The sequence below is a fragment of the Harpia harpyja genome, chromosome Z, assembly GCF_026419915.1.
Source record: "Harpia harpyja isolate bHarHar1 chromosome Z, bHarHar1 primary haplotype, whole genome shotgun sequence".
Classification (NCBI taxonomy): domain Eukaryota; kingdom Metazoa; phylum Chordata; class Aves; order Accipitriformes; family Accipitridae; genus Harpia; species Harpia harpyja.
In genome coordinates, this window is record NC_068969.1 from 41,019,672 (window position 1) to 41,040,589 (window position 20,918).

The following is a 20,918-nucleotide window of genomic DNA, read 5'->3' on the forward strand; positions in this document are numbered from 1 at the left end:
CGCGCCCGCAGAGCCGGGCAGAGCCGCTGCGCTTCCGTCGCGAGGCACTCTGGGAGGTGTAGTCTCCGCAGGCCGCCTGCCGGCTGCAGCCCGCCGGGCCGCCGGGACGAAATTTCTGAATCTCGCGATAGCCGGGCGCCGGCGTTGTGTGGCGGGGCGGTTGCTGCGATACCGGCTCCATTGCCTGCGGGGGCTTAATGGCTGCTCGGGAGTCCGGTGAGAGGAGGAGGAGGAGGCCGCGGCGGCGGCTGCGGCTGCGGCTGCCGCCGCCCGGCAAGCGGGGTCCTCGCCCTTCTGCGGTTCCGCGGGGCCGCCCGGCTCTGTAGCAGGGAACCTCTGGCGCTGCGGCCTCCCCGGCTCCGGGCGCTCTCAGCCTTTCTGGGGGCGGGTTTTTTATCGCCCCGGGGGAGCAGGGGTACTTCCCGCCTGTTTAGGTGACGGCCAGCGGTACCCCCGCCTCATAGGGCCCTCCGGGCGACTGCCTGGCGGCTTCAGCGCTGGAAATGCTGTGTCTGTGTGCTGCGGCTGGGCAGGAGCTCCTCACGGGGCTGGTGAAAGCTACCGCGGGTTATCAGGGGTAGCCGTGGCCTGGGTTTGCGTTGGTGCCTGGCGATGCCTGAAGGACTGTCTCCGTATAACCCAAATGGATATGTGCAATGGATAGTTACTGGAAGCTGCTGGCTTCCAGTTTGTCTCATGAGAGACTTGAATTCTGTGGGCAGAAGCTAAAACAATAAATGCCACAAGAATTAGCAGGAGTTACCTGTTTTAACAACATAAACTGAGGGCTGACTAAGCACTGAAAAGGGACTGCTGTCTCGCCTTCCTCGTGGGCCTTCTGTGGTCCTGTCTGAGCACTGTCTCTGTCTCATACCATGCTTTTCCAGTAAGGAAGTGCTTTGCAGATTTCTAAATAAAACTAAACTTTTAATAGGGGGAAGAATTAAGCTGTAAAGAGTTGATCTCTGGTAGTTTTAAAGAACTTGTGCAAATTAAAGGACTATTTCTATCCTTCTTTCCAGAGAGAAGTTCAAAAAGGAGCAAACATGGCCAGCAGTCACAGACCTCCAATAGCTCGTCCCTCTTCAAGAGCAGGAGTAGGGCTGACTGCGAGGCCTGCCTCTTCATCAAGGACTCCATCAGCAACCAGAATAGGAACAGGGGTATGTTAAAAAAAAATTAGCATTAACTTTGATATATTTAGGTTTTTATCCGGGTTTTTTTGTAATTTTTTTAGTACCATGACTGGAGTGATAGTTTCTTAGGAAGAATTTTAAGATTTTAATTTTGTAGAGTTTTATTTTGTAATTTTGACTGAAAGGGGTCAAGGAGGTCTTGCATCAAGTTCACCTGGGAGACCTTAATAGCATTAATGTTGCAGACAGAGGCAACAATGAGCAGCTGCTCAAAGGTAATCTCTTACCCTTCTGCAGCAGGCATTTGACCAAAGCTTTGTTTCCCTGAAGAGATGTAAATGCTAAGAGAATCTGTAGGAACAGCATAGAGGCTAACTTAAGTTTTTAATTGCTTTGGCAATTGTATATGGATAATAAATTCATAATTCAGAGTTGGGAGGTTTGTGTTTGGGGTTTTTTTAATAGGTGCCTCCTAGTACATCAAGACCCGGTTCTCGTGGTGGTTCTTCAACTACTGGAGGAGTCCTATCATCTCAGATTAAAGTTGCAGACCGTCCAGTGACTCAGCAGGGATTAAGTGGAATGAAAACTCCAATGAAAGGTATTTTTTAGTGAAATTAGCTGTCAAGGTGTCTGCAAACATTTTAAAGGAATATTTAGGTTTTTAAAGGAAAACTTTTGATCGCTGTATAAGTTGCAGAGTGAATAGCTATCATTAGTAGGAGTAGGAGAAAAGAAAGGAAGATTAAAGCATCCCTCTTACTTTTTTTGCTCTTGGCAGTCAGAGAAGACAAAGGCTTTTCTGTGCCTGAGCTGTCGTTAAAAATCATTCAAAAGAATAGAACAAGATAAATTGTGTCTTCTTCCATTACTGCAGAATAATTAAAATACTATGTTATATAGTAACTATTCATATAGCTGAAAAAGTAATGTTTATCTCCACAACAGCCTAAAATGAATTTCTGCCTTCATTTCTTTTAATGAGGTAAAATCTAATTAAGAACACTAAGAAGATGGCAGTTCTCTGCCTGCAAATTCTGCAGATTGTTTTCATAATTTACAGTTCATCAAAATTAGTTGTTTTCTAACAAAATGTCATCTCACTCTCCTTTGCCAGGTCCTCAGAGACAGATAATGGATAAAACATACTACCTTGGACTGCTGAGGTATGTTGTAACAATACATTCAAACTGCAGAAGGTTTAATGCTCTATTCCCTTTCTGACATGAAGTTTGTTGTGCTTAGCAATAGTGTGGGATAAGTGATGTTCACTTACAATGAAATCTGTTCTAAGAGTTAAGGTCATTTTGCATATAGTTTGTAGGAGGAAAGGAATTTTATGCTTATGTCCAAGTACAGGTAGATTCCTTTGACATTTTGTTATTAGGCTTGCTAAGTTAAATGCATTCCTACAGCATTAGTAAAAGGAGGGTCAGCGATTCTGAGCTTCCACCTGTAACGCTTGATAGGTCTGATAGTTCCATTTGTAAGAAATAGCATCACAAACTAAGCACTTTTTAGTGTGCATTTCAGGTGGTTTACTTGGATTATGCATTAAGCTAACACTGACAAAGGCAAGGCCTTGCGGAAACTGTATTGCATACGCTACTTTGTCAGTTGATCATACTGCAGTATTGAATAATCAGCCCTAAAAGATGTCATTTTAAATATGGATGATATCCACATTCTGTGAAATGATGCTATGATTTTTTTTCCTGTCCATTTGAGAATAATTCACATCTGTTTCACCAGCAGGGACAAAAAGCTAATTAAAACATTTTATTTCATATACAGGTTTTCTAACAACTACTTATGATTTTGTCTGATAGAACCACTCTGCTTTTTTCCCCACTTATCCAGCTCTTCTTTGAAATACTGATTTGAAACACAGTGCAGTGTGAGAAAGAGATACTGATTGCACATCTCCTATAGTAAAATATAGTTTCTGTTCTGTCTGTGTTTTAGTTGTATGTTCAAATGTTAATGATTCTTTTTTGTTTATTTTTTTGCAGAAGCAAAACAAATGAACTCACAACAGAAATTAACAAGCTGCAGGAAGAAGTAGAAATGTACAAGCAAGAGAAATCCGTCTATTTGTCATATGAAAAAAGGTGAGGTGTATTGCAGCTAATGTGGTGCTAACTTTCTCAGTCACAAGACTATTCTCAGGTATTGTGCAGGATTCAAGGAACCATTAAATAATTCTTTTTTTCATTAATTTCTTTTTGCATGTACAAATCTTCCCATTTAAGTTTGACTTTTCATTTTGTGTTTAGGGCAGAGGCTTTAGCTGGTGAAATCAAAGAATTTCAAGGTCAGCTAGCAGACTACAACATGGTATGCTGCTGTCAACTTTTGGTACTGAATGTTCTCCCTTCTCTCATTTACTTTATGCTGCTTTTGCTTTACTTCAGCGTCTTTGTTATTGACATTTGTCTGTAAAAATGTGCTGGTGGTTAATACTGCCTTTTATTCAGTTATTGGAAAGGAAAAAGATGGAAACTAAGGAAAACATAAAAGAAAAATAACCAAGTATACTATACATTAGGAGAAGCGGTTGCATATGGATTTAAGAAATTACTGCTGTGTATTATTTGTGGGTTTTGTACAGCCACATATAATGATGATTACTTCTGAAAACTGCATGTAGACTATTCAGACTCCGAAATCTTGGTTTTTTCCATCTGCAATAATAGAAAATTGCTGTGTTTTCCTGAGCGCTTTGTGAGTTGCTACCTATTTGTCTGATTTTTTTTGTGTAATTTAAAAAAAAGGAGAGAAATAACAGGCTGCAATTCTGTCTCATTTCAGGTTGCGGATATACTTAACACCAATACGGATATAGCAGAAGTGATTCGAGATTACAATATGGTAAGAATTGGGATATTTGCTATGTTTGAACAGTGACATGGTGTGTGTTACTTTCTTGGTGCTTTGAACGTATGATATATCTAAAAAAGCATGGCACTAATTTAAAACTTACCCACTTTTTCCAGTGAAATTTGCCATAATATTCGCAACATTTTTGTAGTGGAACATCTGTCTGAAGTGTTGCATTAACAGTCCACGATAGTTTTCTGTGGTTTAGATTTGAGGCAGCTGTCGTCCCAACCCAAATTATGAGTGTTAAAACATATTCTTTATTTGACTTGGGAGCATAGAACACTAGTCTTATGAAAGGCAAATTCACTAGACTGCACTGCCTTGTAAAGCTGCTTGGTCATCTGGAAATTTAGTTCTCTTTTGTCTTCTGCCTTTTAAATGACTCCAGTGTAATATATATTAAGTAGCACTCTGACATGGCCAACCACAAAATCAATGAGCTTTGGTCTTCCTTTACTTTCTTTCTTTATTTTCTAGCACAGATGGAGTGTTCCTATAAGTATTAAGGCGTGAGTGGCATTAAGCATGTTCCATTTCTTATGTTCACTTTGTCCATAAGCAAAAGAAACTAGTTTTAGAAAAGGTTATTTTGGTAACTTGAAAAACCACCTGAGTATTTCTTGGTCAAAACAATTGGTTTTTTTTTTCCCTGCATTTGATTCAAAAATAAAGTCACAACATCTGTGTCATAAAGAGAAGAATGCTTTGCAAGCGTTACATTTTCATTCTGTCTGTAGGCTTAAACAGTATTTTACTAAGTGTTTCAGGAATAGATCCCACAGTAATAGTAAGTGAATTGATTTGTTACAATCTTGATTGTTTTTCTTTTTCAAATGTAGAGATGACTTCTTACTTCCTTTGGTTTCCAGTGGAAGACTGCAATTTCAGAAGGTCTTCCTTAAGTATCAACTGCGAAAAGCCTCTGGAGCAGGTGGCCTCTGCTGCTCCTTTCTCTACTGCACTCTGAGTAGCTTCTTGATCATTTAAAGGAAGCTTTGAACTTGTGTATAAAATCTGTATCTTTATTATTATGTATTATATCAAAATATCTTTCTTTTTTTTTTTTTTTTTTTTATTAAGTTAAAGGTTCAGAATGACCGAGACACTCAGAGTGTGGATAAAATTTTCACAGAAAGACAAGCGTAAGTACATGAAGTGTATGCTTCTCCGAAGCTGTTAAAATTATAACTGAATATGGCAAAATTGAGGTGTTATCTGATTCAGAAGTTCTTTAACAGTGCGATGCATGCCACAAGTGATACCTGAGCAATTTCAAGATGAGGGTGGTGAGGCACTGGAACAGGTTGCCCAAAGACGTGAATGTTGTGGATGCCCCATCCCTGGAAGTGTTCAAGGCCAGGTTGGATGGGCCTTTGAGCAACCTGGTCCAGTGGAAGATGTCCCTGCCCATGGCAGGGGGGTTAGACCTAGATGATTTTTAAGGTCCCTTCCACCCCAAACCATTCTGTCATTCTATCATACAATACATCAGTGCCAAGCTGCAGCTGGAGTTCCTAGCTTTAAACTCTTCTGAGTAACTGCTGTGGAGATACTTACCATGTCATCAAGAAAGAGTTAGGGGGCAGTGGAGACTCCTGTCTTTTGGCAACCTGCTGTCAAGGTCCTGAATTTTGGAAGTGGTGTTGTGGAGTAGCAGAGTGAGGAAAACAAGCGAAAGTGGGAACTAGAACTGAGATTCCTGTCTGGTAGGGTAAGGGTGTGTGGAAGGGAAGATGAGAACATCAAGATGCAGTAAGAATTTGTAAGCCATGAGAATGGCTTGTGTAGTGATAGGCTGAGAGGGTGTATGTCTGAGATGTTTAATTTAGGGACAGGAGATATGCAGGAGAAAGAAATACGATTCTGCTTGTTGCCAGTAAGAGTAATCTCAACGATGAGGTTTTATGTATAAATAAGCACTTTTAAGAAACAATTTACCATTTAATAATAAATCACTTCTCAATAATACTGTGGTTTTCAACAGCTCGCAAATGTGTCTATTCTACCCCTGAATGCATTCTTAAGTGTTAAGAAAATATGAAAAGAAAAAGCTTGGTTCAGCAGCAAACTAAGGCATTAGATATGCAGTAATGATAATTTATCATTGTACTGTATGTAGACACATTTAAGGGAATGGAGCAGTTGGTCTTTCTTGCTCTGCTAATTTGGGTAAAATAACCCCAAATGCTCTGTTCTCCGATTGTGTTAGTTTTGCCTGATAGACTACTGAGCTGTGACACCATTGATTTGGATTCAGTCCCCAGTCTGGCTGTGGTCTGCTTTGACATTTTAGAGAAATTATTTTTCCTTTCCAGACTTCTTCACAATTAAAGCATTAGTGATCATGCCAGCTTCACAAGCTACTTTGTAAAGACTTGTTCATGTTAAGCAATGTACAGTGAGCTCTCCTCTACCCCCACCATAAGTAACCAAGTAGGTTTTTATAAAAGGTGGATTATGAGTATTTTTTGCATGTTTTGAAATACTTCTTGTGACACTAATGCATGCACATCACCACATTTTTTAGCTGCATGATTCATGCAGCAATACCTCGTTATGGATTTGACGAGATGAAAGGAGATGGACTGCTTAGCTTCATTTTGTATTGTACATAAGTAGCATAATATGGAAGTACAAATGTACTACAGTTTTGAAAAGTCAGTTCATCATCCATTGTTTAAGACATTAACTCCCCTCAGTTACATAAGAATCTATGTATTTATCCTCAATAAATCCATCTTCCCCAGGCACAAAGGCATGAATTTTCTCAAATATTACTATGGGATCTTCATTGTTTGTACCTGATACTGTAGGAAAAGAATTCATGTCAGCTGAGAACTCCTGTTCAAACATCTCTGAGTCATTTTCTTCCAGACGACGGTGACTGTAGCTGATCAAATAGCGATACCATGTCGGGCATTTTATAGCAGTAAAAATCAGGAGTGTAACACTTAGGACAAACCCTAGGACACCCGCTAGGAAGGTCCAACTTTTGCCAAGAAGTGGTAACTCTTTAAAACAGACAGGGAAAAAAGAAGAGTCATCTTCATGAGGAATACCAGCAAGAAGTCTAGTATGAATTTTTTCATAGTTGAACTGAGAACTCACAAAATAAACAATGGTAGAGGAATTACTGAGTGTCTCCAAAGCTTTAGTAGAATGTTATTGCTGTGTTATTACAGAGTCAGTAACATCACTCAGACCAAAAATGTATGTACATCTTATATTTCCTAGCAATATAAATCAAGTATGCATATTTATCAAAAATAATAGTTTCAAAGTCAGATAAAGTTCTGGGGATATATAAAAGATAAAATCATTTTTTCAAAATTTAAATTCCAAGATTGGGATTTGGAAAAAAAATCAGTAATTGACTTCAAATTCTATTTCCCAGGCTTTAATTTCTGTATGGTGATGATGTCTGCACCCTAAAATATTACATCATTTTTTTGGCATATCCTTTCAATTGTCTTTCCGCTACAATAAAAATTTCGGTAGACTGTAGTTGCCAGTAATTTTTATTTAGAAGCTGTTTTTTCATGCTGGCCAGAGTCCTAAAATAGATTATAGCTGCTACAGAAAAAAAAAAAAAAAAAAATAAAAAAAAAAAACAGTGTGTGGCAGTGGTGGCTTATAATTTGTGTATGTATCTGGAGACTGATATTTCTTCTGCTTTAGCCAGAAGCAAGAATTAAAGCATTTCAGTATGGAACAGTGGAGAAGAACGTTAATTTGCATGTAAGAAAAAGAAAAATTGACTTTACCAAAAGAAAAGCTAGACTATTACAGAGTGATGATCAAATTAACATCCAAAGGTGAAGAAAATTAAGGAGACTTATCACTGAAATTTTCAAAGAACATGGGATGGGCACATCTGTGTCCTTTACACTGAACACAGTTGAGAGCAGGAGTAAAATTAATAGGGTCACTCTTTTACATTTTAAGAAGACAGCTATGTCTAGAAAGCAGTTAGTGTGGAGGAAGTAATTGAATTTTTTTAAAGGTGCTTCCCTAGTTCTGTTCGACAGAGATCTGGACAATTACCTCAATTTCAAGCCTTTGAAATTTCATCATCAGTTTATATCATTTGAGAATTCAGGTGTGGTTTATCCATTTTGAACACTTATTCAGTAGAGCTTAACATTCACCATAATGTGTGTACAGTCTACCATAACCTGGAAATACACTTGTTCCATAGCCCTGGCTTTTATGGAAGTATCACAGTGTACTAGGAATACAAAATGGTATGAAATCATGGAACAGCAAATCAAACAGCTTGTAAGCAGTAAAGCAAAACATCAGTATATTACCTGCATGGGTTCCATTGTTTCCAGTGATGTTGTTTGGAGTCAGAGCTGTTAGTAAGGCAATACTTTTAAGCTTAATGGCAGAAGTGGAAGTTACAGTGTTTTCTAAAGAAGCTTTTTCAATTTTGCAGTCAGCTGATTGGATAGCTGCTGTCTTGATGGAGAATTTTTCCTTGTTGTTTGGGAATGTACATGTAGTGTTGTTTTCATTTTCTGTGAATGTGAGCAGTGGAAAGACTATGAGATATTGTTAATTAATTGGCACTCTAAAAAATTTTCATGGATAACTAATGTATTACTGCAAAATACCGATAAGTTGATGGTAAATATTATCCAGATCAGGAAAAAACAAGATAAGGCTGTTTGATGTAAACAAGTATGAAATGCTGCTCTTTGCAAAACTTACCCATTGTCACACTGGAGGCAGTTAGCCATATCTGTAAATCAAGGAGGTCACAGGAGCAGGCCCATGGGTTTCCAGCTAAAACAATTTTAATCAATTTAAAAGATGATTTTATGTGAAAAGATTTCAGAAAGTTACACTGTAGACTTAAAACTGTCAGACTTTTTAGAGAAGTAAATACATCTGAACCTAGTTGAGTAATCGTGTTATAGGATAGATTCAACACTGACAGTTGATTTAATCCTGCAAATGCTGCTTTATGAACTGTGCTAATATAATTGTTGCTGATATCCAGAATTATGAGTTTTGTCAGATTGCAGAAGCTGTTGTTATACAGTACAGTAATCATGTTTTCATTCAGATAAAGTTCAGTGAGGTTAATAAAACTTTGAAGAATTTCTTTGTCACTGTCTTTCAAAGTGATTTTATTATTTTTGAAGGTTATTTTAGTAACGTTTCGGAAAAGGTTAGTGGGGATATTAGAGAGGTTCTTTCCAGACTCCTCACAAGTGACCTGTTGAAAAAAAGAGAATGACAACAATTAAATACTGTAGGTGATGAAGGTATCTCAGTGGTGACTATTAAGGGCATGAAAAATCTTTCTTCTATTTTTTAATGCCAGCACTTTAGAAGAAGAGTGCTACTGCTTTTCATGCAATTTTATTTATGTATTTCTTAATATACTCATGTTCTGGTGATACAGGGGAATGAATCCTCCTGGTGTATAGAGACCTGAAGTTCCATACCACTTAGTGCTTAAACTGAGATGCAAGGCTCTTTATGTGATGATCATCCAAAATATAACCAGTTTGGCATGCTATTTTGGAATTAGTAGGGCTGCTTTAGAGTTCTATGTGAAGGTTGACTGGGTAGAAAAAGGATTTCTTTTCCACTTAATTGGGAAAGAAGATGTCATAGAGGAGGTGGATTCAAGGCTGAAAATTAATTCAAATATGCCTTTTCAAATGTATTGCTTTGTTTCAAAACCAGCTATGTTTATTCTTTAAAACATCTTTGGAGCAGACTTTTAACAAAACATTGAGTATATATTTTATAAATATAGCACTTAAATTCATTTTGGTTTTCTGGGTTGAAGTTTAGCATAGCTGCAGGCTTTTCAGGTTTGGGAATGTTTACTCTCAATACCTTGAAACATTTTTGATTTCTGAAAAGAGTAGATTTATTTATATGTATATGTATGCATCACTGCAGATTACAGTTTAGTGTCAAGGTACTTGAACTGGCTTTAAAGGAGATTCTAAGTACTGGAAACAGATTGGTTGGGTTATCCCTCTTCCTAAATAAGTACCCTATGTTCAGCTTGTTACTCCTGTGACTCGACTGAGTCTAGATAGTTTATTTAAAAATGAATGTAGGTGGAGTGCCTTTTCTACACTGGGTATACCCCATTGTGTGGGGTTTTTTTTTGTTCTTCATGTGTGTCCCAAAGATGAACAAGCAGTAGATACAGTACTGGACTTGTAGGCAGTGAGTCAAAGCAAACAGTGCAATACCAGTTTTATCACTTGACTGTTAATCCCATTCCCCAATAAATATAAAATCCATTAAATTAATCTCTGAAAAAAACTTTAAAATGTCTCACATACATTTGGACCTGACTTGGGCAAGTGCTAACTCAATAAATGTCTCTAACTTGAGCAGTAGTTAGCCTTGTCCAAATAACTGCTGCTTTTTAGACCTATTCCAAAATGATGTGAAGATAAAGGAGGCACTCCTGTTGTCTGCAGAGAGATTTGACTGAGATATAAAACCATCTCAACTATTTTTCAGTGTTATTCACCCACTTACAATGACTGCCAGCAGCTAATTGTCCATTTCACAGAAAACCACGTCTTCTTGTTTGTTTCTATGTGCTGCTTTCTTCAGGAATTTTATGTTTACAAGGTAGTTTTTAAAATGCCTTTAGCTTCTAGTGTATCTTTCAAAAATAAGGGTAATTTACATACATATAAAACTTACAGTTTGGGAAGTAATGTTGCAGTCAGCAGTGACTGGATTCAAAAACAGTGTTCCAGCCCAGATCACAAGCCAAGAGAGTTTCATGTTTAGAGCCTAGTAAAAAACAACACTTTTGTACACCAAGACCAGAATACCAGTGTCTTCTGTAGTGGTAGTATAACAAATGAATAGATATAGTTATTTCAATGATAATTTAATAAATTTTGTTCTACATAAATACTACAAAATGTAAAATTAAGAGGAAAAACATAGGTTATCAGAATTAATGCGTTCACTTAATTGAGCCAAACCTAAAATCCAGTGAGCAGACTGTATCAGTAAATAGAAAAGGGATTGATTAGACAAGTTAATAGACAACAGTTTCATAAATGAATAAAATGAATAGGCAAGGATGTACTTATTAATATCCCTGTTAAAGCAATTATGGGTACTGGAAGACTACAATAGGAGTAAACTGCAGAAAGTATTCAGGCTTGCATGCTCTCCCCAAGCAATTTCTCTTGTTGCCGCTGACAATGGCAGAATACTGTACTAGATGGATTGTTGTTTTATGTTTCTTCTATAAGTTATTAGGCATTTTTTGTGAATTTTTAATTAGTAGATTGATCTTCTAATCTCTTTCTTATCCATAATATAACATATATCATATGACATAAACCTGGACCTCTGTATTATGAAGGTGTAATTGTTGCTCTGATCTTTGGAACTAAGTAAACATGGTTCAGTCTTTTGTGCTGGAGTTTTTGTAAGGATTTGAACCTTATTTCTTGAGTCAGGAAAGCTGTTCTGACAAATGGTATTCACTGTGACATTAATGTTTCTCGGAGAAAGTGTCACTCATCCATCCCCTTTGAATCAGGCATTATTTGCAAGATCTACTCATTTTGAACAGAAATGTTAAAACATCTCTGTCAGATGTTAAATCAGTCCCTGTTTATGCCAGACTTGAATTAAAATGTTATGTAAAAGGTAGCTTATCCCTTCATTTTTACACTTTTTCTTAAGCACCTGAAGAGAAAAGACAGTGGGCTAAGTGAATCTCAGTATCTCTTTCCCATATTTCTATCTTCCAGATTAAAAAAGACCCAAAAGATAAGGTGTAAGATACTTGTTTAAAGTGCCTATTGTATCTTGAGCTGTAGTGAGTATTCACTGAATTTAACAGAGAGTGAGGGAAGTTACATTAGGAAGCTCAATTGCATGAACCATGCTAAATATAGGCAGCCAGTCAGATTTTAAAATCCTTAAAAAGAGTGACAGGACGCCTTTGCTGGTCAGTATGGAGTAGATGAGGTCACAGAACAAATTGGTCAAGTCTAATTGATTGCTTCTGTACATTTGTGTATCTAAGGACTGACTTCATTCACCTAACTGAATTGTCCTGGAAACTTACTAACTTCTTGAGAAGAAAATTATGATAAATGCCACTTATACAGCTCTGATCCACTGTGTATTTCTACTGCTGTTGGAAATCTACATTAAGTACAAAAAGAGTTCATAAACCTTTTTGTTAGACATTATCTGTGGCAGGGACAAGGGGTACTAGCAGCAGCAGCTGCTGTGGTATTATGTTCTGTATTAGGTATTGTTCTTGTCAGTGATAGTACTGGTGGCCTGCATGCTTTTTGGAGCCAATTTGTATATTGCTAGTGGAAAACTTGATGCAGTTTGAGAACTCCCGATATAGGCTATGTTAACAGTTGTATCTTGTGGCATGCTTGGACCTTAAAGACAGTGCTTCCAAGATGTTCAGAAACAGAGCAGGCCTTAACCAGGCAATCTAGAAATACAGATTAATAGTATTATTGAAGTTTGCAAGTTTCAAGAAAAATACTGTCTTTAACAGAGTGGGGAAAATGTATTAAAATATTATTTTAAAAGTTAGTCTGTAAGTTAGTGACAATCAAGTTGAAAATGAAAGTTAATTTAAAGGTTTTTCAAAACTTTAAGCAAAAAGATAAGATGTCTGAATGAAGGGGATGCCATTAACTTGAAAAATTGTTTTCCTGTCTAAAAATTCATTCTACATATGTCTACGTCAAAAACATAGTTCCTATTTTTTACTTTAGTTTCTACTGAAAAGTTAGGGGGTTTCTTACAAATTTGATTCCTGCACTGTGTGTGTGGGAACCTGTATCATCAGTAGAAGTACAGGAAAGCATCTGTAATTTTAATTGCAGTTTAGCTTTTTACTAGAACCAGACTTTAAGAATTGGTGTTTAAAGTAATTGCTTTGGAAGGAAACTGAGCCTGGCAAAACATAGAATCATAGAGTCATAGAATCATTTAGGTTGCAAAAGACCTTCAAGATCATCGAGTCCAACCATCATCCATGCCCACTAAACCATGTTCTGGAGTACCTTGTCTACGCACTTTTTGGATACCTCCAGGGATGGTGACTCAACCACTTCCCTGGGCAGCCTGTTCCAATGCCTGACAACCCTCTCAGTAAAGAAATTTTTCCTAATACCTAAGCTAAATCTCCCTTGCTGCAACTTGAGGCCATTTCCTCTCTTCCTATAACCAGCCACCTGACAGAAGAGACCAGCACCCACCTCACTACAGCCTCCTTTCAGGTAGTTGTAGAGAGCGATAAGGTCTCCCCTCAGCCTCCTTTTCTCCAGACTAAACAACCCCAGCTCCCTCAGCTGCTCCTCATAAGACTTGTGCTCCAGGCCCCTCACCAACTTGGTTGCCCTTCTCTGGACACGCTCCAGCACCTCAATGTCTTTCCTGTAGTGAGGGGCCCAAAACTGAACACATTGGTAATACCTTGACATTTCCTTGTAATTAGAAGCGTTTTCTTAAAATGTTTCCCTTGGAAAACTTCTAAAGATTTTATCATTTAATAGTAATGTAATTCCTATTGTTTTTCTTAAATTTGTAAACAAAAAGGCAGATTTGGGGAGGTAATGGAGTTTATATAATCAGGTAGTCTCGTTTTCAGAGAAGAAACAGACTGTTCCTTGGCTTTCTACTGAAGTACAATTTACTTAACAACTTAGCATGTCCAAGGTTCATAGTAATTCCTGAACTTTTAATGTATCTCAAGATGTATTTGTTTCCAGTCTAGCAACAAAGTTATACTAATAAATCTTTGCCTACATTTTCAAAAAGATGTGCCAAGTGTCTTACCTTTCTGTTGCTTCTTAGAGGCAGCATATGTACACATGCAGATTTTTCAACGCACTGACAAGAAATAATATGGTGCAACAGCACTTTGGTTTTGTTCAACCTTTGTACCTGATGAATAAGCAGCTGGTGTAGAGAAAAAAAAAAAAAAGAAAAAAAACAAACTAGAAAATCCTTAGCAAAAGATTGACTAAGTTGAGCAACTTCTTATAATCATCTTGGATTTAATTGGATCTGCAGCCAATAGGGAAGTCTAATAGTAGTATGCTCAAGTGTCAAGTTCCAGATCATACAGGAAGCACTGAAAAAATGCCACAGGGAATTACAAGCAAGTTGAGTTATAATCAGTTAAAGAAATGCTGGAGACAGAAAAAGGCTTGCATTTTTTTATGTGATCAGTCATCAAATGAAGAAAATTTCAAGGTATTTGCATACTGAAGTAAAGATCTCAGTTAAATCTGTGTTAATTCTTGTGTTTTGGAAACATCATTATCAGAGGAGCTGTGGAGTGTGATACATAAAACTCATTGTTTACAAAGAATTACAAGCATTTGAACACATCTGTTATATGGGCTATATTTCAGGAAGAAATTCTAAAAACAAATTATACTTGCTCTGGTTTGAGAGCCTGTCTATATGTGTGTTGAAAAAGGGATTATATTGATACACAAGCACTACGTCCGATAAATTTTTTCTTGCATTGATGATCATTCTATCCAATGCACAGCATCAAACTACAAAACAGTTCAGATTCCTCTCATTCTCCAATCCTCTCAAATATGTAGCCGTAGAAACCATTTTACTTCACTATCTTCTTTGATGTTATTGCCACTTTGACTTTTTACTTAGTATCTTAGAACGTTCTGCAACTTTTCCAAGCCTCATCCCTGATTCAGCTTCATCAATAGCCTTCAAATTACTTGTGGTAATGAATTGTCCTCTGTGACAGCCATTGCTGATATTTTTATTGTCTCTTAGAAAATCACTGAGTTTTAACCTTCTGTCAAAATGCTTCTACCACAGAAGACGCATGACGGCGAAGTCAGACATTTTTAGTCTCAGGGACATAACTGGATCACCTTGAAATATTTATTTAGCCAGGAGTCCATATCACATAAGAAAAAGAGACTTGCCTCAGGTAAAGAGAGTACTCTATAATGTGTCCACACACACTTTACATTGGTGGGGCTGGAAAAATAGGCTTTCTGTCCTTACTCTGCCATGCGTGCTTGCAGTCTCGGGCATAGATGAGAAAAAAAATCAGTAGAGCTTGGAGACACCACTGCCCTCAACAGTGGCAGCTGCTTCCACATTGTGTTTTGGAACACAGGAGAAATGTAGCAAGGGGTATTCTTCTCTCCCTCCCTAAATGCCCCAGTGATCTCCAGAAAAATGCACTCTGTTTGTACTTAAAGACAAGCTCCCTATGATCAGTACTGACAGTTTCTCCAGGTGAATTAAATCTAGCGTGGAGATTTATTCTGGAAATCAGCAACCTTAACATTTTCTTGAATTCTTCATTGCAATTTCTCTGTTTTAATTCTGTGATGTCTTCAGTTGGGCTTACTTTGAGCTTTCATAGGCCCAGACTGAGAGATGAGGAGCCTCCAATAAAGAAGTAACATGAAAGCTTCCTGCCAGCTCCCAGTTCCATACCTTCCAGAGGGTCTTGAATCAAACTACTCTCATAGCTTAAGAAGAACATGCTTCACTTAAAAAATTAGTCCTTTCCACTACCAAGTGTAACATAATTATCCATTCATAAACTGGTGTACTTAAAGTGAGGGCCTCATTCTTTGGACTGGGTCTGAACAAACCATTTTTACTCTCAAGAAGTTGTTCCATTTAATGTCATGTTACAACCATCCAATATTTCTTGGGCAGTCCCAGTGCACTTCAAATTTGCCACAGAAAATGGGAGATCATGACTTTGATTTGTTTCTTCATCATCAGGCTCCAAAGCATCTTTGCAGCATGGGTTGCTAACCTGACAGAATTTCTGCTTAACATCCTCAGATTCCTGGAGATTATAGATCTTTCTTGAAGCCTGTTATGGTTTAACCCCAGCCAGCAATTAAGCACCACACAGCTGCTCATTCACCCCACACCCAGTGGGATGGGGGAGAGACTCAGAGAAAAAAAAAAAAAAACTCGTGGGTTGAGATATGAACAGTTTAATAGAACAGAAAGGAAGAAACTAATAATTATAACAGTAATAAAATGACAATAATAATAAAAGGATTGGAATATACAAAACAAGTGATGCACAATGCAGTTGCTCACCACTCGCTGACCAATGCCCAGTTAGTCCCTGAGCAGCGCTCCCTCGCTGCCCAACTTCCCCCAGTTTATATACTAGACGTGACATTACATGGTATGGAATACCCCTTTGGCCAGTTTGGGTCAGCTGCCCTGGCTGTGTCCCCTCCCAAATTCTTGTGCCGCTCCAGCCTTCTTGCTGGCTGGGCACGAGAAGCTGAAAAATCCTTGACTTAGTATAAATGCTACTTAGAAACAACTGAAAACGTCATTGTGTTATCAACGCTGTTCTCATACTGAATCCAAGACATAACACTATACCAGCTACTAGAAAGAAAATTAACCCTATCCCAGTGGAAACCAGGACAAAGCCAGTTGGAAGACTGGTTACACTTTTGAATTTCTTTTGAGAATTCCTTGGAAGTGGTGAAAACTATGAGGAAAGGCTGAGGGACCTGGAATTGTTTCATCTCTAGGACAGAAGGCTTAGTGGGTATCTTATCAAAGTAAATACCTGACAGGCAGGAGTAAAGAAAATGGAGGTGCTCTCTTCTCAGTGATGCCCAAGGGCAGAACAAGAGACAGTGGCTACAAATTGGAGAACAGTAAATTCCACTTACATGTAAGAGAAAACTCTTTTTACTGCAAGAGTGGCCAAATGTCGAAACATTGCCCAGACAGGTTGTAGGGTCTCCATCCTTGAAGATACTCAAAACCTGCCTGAACAAGACACCGACAACCTGCTGTAGGTGACTGTGCTTTGAGAGTGCGGCTGGACTAGATGACCTTCAAAAGTCCATTCCACCCTCAGCTTTACTCTGTTTCTATGAAATTTTCATTATTCCCTTACCCTGAGATTATCCTTGGGCAGTTCTACTATTTTGCATCATCTTTCAAGCCTGAGGGCATTCTTGGCTGCAATCATTGATCTGATAGTGTCAGCTACACAATTTTAAAATTTTTGGCATCTTGCAACTCAGGAAGAGTTATTGAAAAATAGAAGAAAAATAAATCCTGAAGGAAGGTATCCAGCTGATTTTGTCATTCTTAATAGCAGAAGTCACTCTGGAAACAAGCAAACAGTTTAAAATATCTTTCACGAACTGTGAAGGGAAGGAAGGTATACTCCTCATGGTCTCAGGAGTTTTTGTTGATTTCCTTTAGCTATGTTTTCAAATTGACTCTCTAGGATTCAGCAATTTCATAGAAATTACTAGATACTACATGAAACAGTGAGAACCACTCTTTATGCCTTCCTTGAATCTGCTAATACATTCGCTATAGCTGCGGTGGTAGAGAAGTTTTTATGGTTGCATCCTATTGATTTCCTAACAAGATTAAAGTAATGAGTCAAGAACATCAGGAATGGCTAATTTCTTAGTTCTTGCATGGTGAAGAAGCTCCACACTGCCCAAGACTCTGAAGCCACTCTCCATTCTTAAGGAATCGATCAATTCATTGCTAAAGGAAGGTCATCTTATCATCTTTATCCAGTACCATCAAGTCCTGGTATCCATATAATATGTATTCTTCCTATGCATTCACAAATCACATACCAACTTCTTTATTTCAAACCGCCTGTTCTTACTCCACGAATTTACTGATTGAGAGCAACTGAGAGGGAGTACTATGCATTTGCCAGTGTTGGGGACTATGCAGGTAGACAGGGTTGGAGTGTTGGAAAGTATGATGAGGGTACTGGAAGGGCAAAGAATCCTTCATCTGCATTCTGTGGTGTGAATGTTTATGTAGCTAATCCAACTCCAAGAAGCTTAGATACAAGTAGGTAACTCCTTTTTTTAGAGTCTGTGCAGTTTTTGTGTTAAAGGATCATTTCAGTGAGGCTGAAGGAATACCAGAGTTTGAAATGGGTGCTTAAAATAAACAATCAACTAGTAGAAGCTACAAAAATGTTCTATTTTTACAGCACAGAAAAGTTAATTCAAGCTGTAGAAGAAGATATTGAACATGAAAAGGTTGTAGCAGATGACATAATAAAAGACATGTCACAGGAAAATCAAGCTAAATATATGGAGATGAAGACTGCAAATGAAAAACTCTCCCAGGTTGGTTTGTTTCATTGTACCTACCTAAAATGTTTCTCAATCTGGCTCCATTGGTTCCAGATACAATATAAGTATTAAAGAGCTTGAGAACAGAGCAGTACAATCAAAAAGCTTGCTGGTATCTTAATCACTTGTGGAAGTGCCTGAAAAATAAATAGAGCAATTGACTAAACCCAAATACTCTCTCTTTTTGTATTTCTTATTTTAAGAACAAATGATGTTCATAATTTTCCTTTTAAATTTGGGGACTGGCGTGCAGATTTTAAAAGCTACTTTAGTGCTTAGATGTTTCATCATGTGTGAAAAGCAAGCAAAAGCGAAAAAAAAACCCAGCAATTTTTGTAGTTCACTTGAGTAGAAAGTTTTCTTCCTGTGCACAAAAGCGAATCCGACTGGGGTTTCTTGTTGCTCTTGTTGTACATCTGAATGTATCAGAAAAAACAAACCACGCTTTGTAAAATTTTTGTGACTTCACTAATTCTAATGTTAAGAAAAGCAGTGAGATTTCTAGGTTCTCTGGGATCATGTAGCTTCCAGCATACAGTCTTAGAAAGTTTCTCTGTATAATATGTCCAGAGATATAGGCCTCTTTGGAGGCCAGTGCTTCCCAGCTGTTTTAGGATGAGCTGAATCGGTAGTCAGGGCCTACATGTCTCTTTCTGGACTATGAAGAAACTGTGGTGGCTAGTTCAGATTTTAAAATCTGAATTTAAACTTCTGAAGCAGAAATGATAAATTCTACCCTCAGTACTGATTTTAAGGAAAATAGTGGAAAAAGGGCAAACATATTTTTGTTATAGCCCAACTGCAAATAACAATGATAAGAGTTTATTGGAAAAGTTGGATGCTGAAAGTAAGTAGGTATTGCATCTGAGTTACTTGGAGAAGCTGGACACGGTCTTGTCTTTTAAATTTTTAAGAGCAGCAATGAGATGTTTTATAGCATTTTGTAAATACTAAGTTGCAGAACAAAAAAATAATCTCACCAAGTAGTAATTTTTATCTGAATTTTGCATTTTTTTTCCTCTTTAGGAATTGGTTGTTCAACAGCAAGAATTGGATGCACTAAATGTAAAGGAAGAGGCTCTAAGAGCTGTATGTATGACAATAAGTAATCTCTGTACTGATCTTCATTGAGCTCTAGTGTAAAAAGTAATACAGTAGAAAAATACCTATAATCTTTCTCCTTAAATTTTCAGATACCTGTAGGATCATGCCCTAGAATGGGAAGGCAAAGCTGCCTCTCTGTTTTCCACCAATAATTTCTTACAAGTTTTGGGGAAAAATTATTTCTGCTAGATGCCAAGTACAAAATTTTGATAGCAATAGTAAGGTTTTCTAGCTTTAGTTATTCATGTGGGTTCAAATGTTTTGTGTGACATTTGATTGATTTGGAATTACTCTCTGAAGATAAATGTGAAACTACCATTCACATCCTTCTCAAGGATTTGTGAGACCTAATTTTTCAATATGTTTTCCACTTTCAGGATGTGTGAGAATGATTTTCTGCTTCCCTATTCCATTTCAGAAGCAGCTGGCATTTGAAGCACAAAGTGATACCTGCTAAGATATTTTTTATCCCACATACATACATTAACACACACTTCTAATACACTGTCATATTGGTAGATTGAAGAGAATTTTTTTGTATTGGGTCTTTCATGGATAAAAGGATTTATGAGCTGAAACATACAGTCATATATATATTGCGAAAGTATAATTTTCAATACTACTGACATTTTTCCAGTCCTTTTGAATACTGTATATGGTTTGTGATCCCCTAGAAATGATGGAAGAGTAAATCTACTCAGAAAATTGGCCTGAGGATGAACACATAAATCAAGAAATAGCTGACTGGGAAATTCCATTCCAGAAAACGCAATATTGAGAATACGGATTATAAAGTTTATTGCTTATACTGTATCTGCACTGTTTGTAACAAATAAGCTTCACTTTCAATGTATAGATAAGTGTTGCTTAACTAAAGCATAATTTCTGCAATGCTCTCTTGCCAGCTGAAAATAGCTAGTAGGTGTTTGCTTCTCCCAACAGGAAATAGCACACTCCCAGGTGAAACAGGAGGCTGCGCAGCTGTATGAAAAGCTCCATGACCTCGAGGAACATCGAAATCAAATGATTGCTGAGGATAAGAACATGGAATCTCCACAGGAGGAAAGAGAGAGATTACTAAAGCAGGCAAGAACCTAAAATGTTAATCATGTGAAAGATTCTCTCAGTCAGTATTTTAAGGGAAGATAATATTTGAGAAGACTTGGGTTTGAATCTTGTCTTTATTTGCTCTTTAAGCAGCACGAATAGTCTGAAATTAAGAACAGTTATTGCATTGGCTGAATGGGATGTTTCAGGTTCAGGCAAAACAAAATTGGCACAATCAACTTTTCAGCTGGTTGACTTGTTCTAGTATATCAGCCATGTTGTTATGGGAAAACTGATCATATTGAACAGTTCTATAACCTAACTCCAGACAGTATCTTTGTGGGGTACTGAGCAGATGTACTAATCCAGGGACAATTTAGTTTACAAGGCTCTATGTAGGCTGTGTTATGTAGTTATCCATATATACTGTATGGATTATTGGACTGAACAACACTGATAAGTATGTCTGATTTTTAAATGTGTGTTGAGGAGGCAGGAGAATATTTGGAAGACATAACGCAAGTTGTACCAATTCTTTTCAATGAAGAGCTGTTGTTTGACAATGTGACAGCAAGTTTGTGATTTCATATGCTGA

At 37.7% G+C, this 20,918-nt stretch overlaps 2 protein-coding genes across 2 annotated transcripts in view; one reads left to right on the forward strand and one right to left on the reverse strand.

Annotated features, from left to right (window-relative positions):
- Positions 1 to 99: 99 nt before the first annotated feature.
- Positions 100 to 20,918, forward strand: part of IFT74 (intraflagellar transport 74) — a 41,781-nt gene continuing 20,962 nt past the window's right edge. The window contains exons 1-11 of the mRNA XM_052776045.1: positions 100 to 216; positions 1,023 to 1,163; positions 1,602 to 1,737; positions 2,254 to 2,302; positions 3,149 to 3,247; positions 3,413 to 3,473; positions 3,948 to 4,007; positions 5,100 to 5,161; positions 18,028 to 18,166; positions 19,199 to 19,261; positions 20,219 to 20,362. Coding sequence (XP_052632005.1) covers positions 1,047 to 1,163; positions 1,602 to 1,737; positions 2,254 to 2,302; positions 3,149 to 3,247; positions 3,413 to 3,473; positions 3,948 to 4,007; positions 5,100 to 5,161; positions 18,028 to 18,166; positions 19,199 to 19,261; positions 20,219 to 20,362 — 930 coding nt within the window. The 5' untranslated portion in view covers positions 100 to 216; positions 1,023 to 1,046. The remainder of the gene's footprint in view (positions 217 to 1,022; positions 1,164 to 1,601; positions 1,738 to 2,253; positions 2,303 to 3,148; positions 3,248 to 3,412; positions 3,474 to 3,947; positions 4,008 to 5,099; positions 5,162 to 18,027; positions 18,167 to 19,198; positions 19,262 to 20,218; positions 20,363 to 20,918) is intronic.
- Positions 6,609 to 13,924, reverse strand: LRRC19 (leucine rich repeat containing 19). Its single transcript, XM_052776046.1, has 5 exons — positions 13,845 to 13,924; positions 10,710 to 10,802; positions 8,733 to 9,243; positions 8,330 to 8,539; positions 6,609 to 7,030 (listed from the first exon to the last, which is right to left on the reverse strand). Exons 1-5 carry the CDS (start codon positions 13,869 to 13,871, stop codon positions 6,705 to 6,707), a joined length of 1,167 nt encoding a protein of 388 aa, XP_052632006.1. The 5' UTR covers positions 13,872 to 13,924; the 3' UTR covers positions 6,609 to 6,704.

Bases quoted from the DNA above. Each gene is read 5' to 3' on its own strand.
- LRRC19 (XM_052776046.1), bottom strand. From the start codon at position 13,871: ATGCTGCCTCTAAGAAGCAACAGAAAG. The intron at 10,803-13,844 runs GTAAGACACTTG...GTTTTTTACTAG, and splicing joins CTCTAAGAAGCAACAGAAAG to GCTCTAAACATGAAACTCTC. The intron at 7,031-8,329 runs GTAATATACTGA...TCTGTTTTAAAG, and splicing joins AAACAATGGAACCCATGCAG to AGTTACCACTTCTTGGCAAA.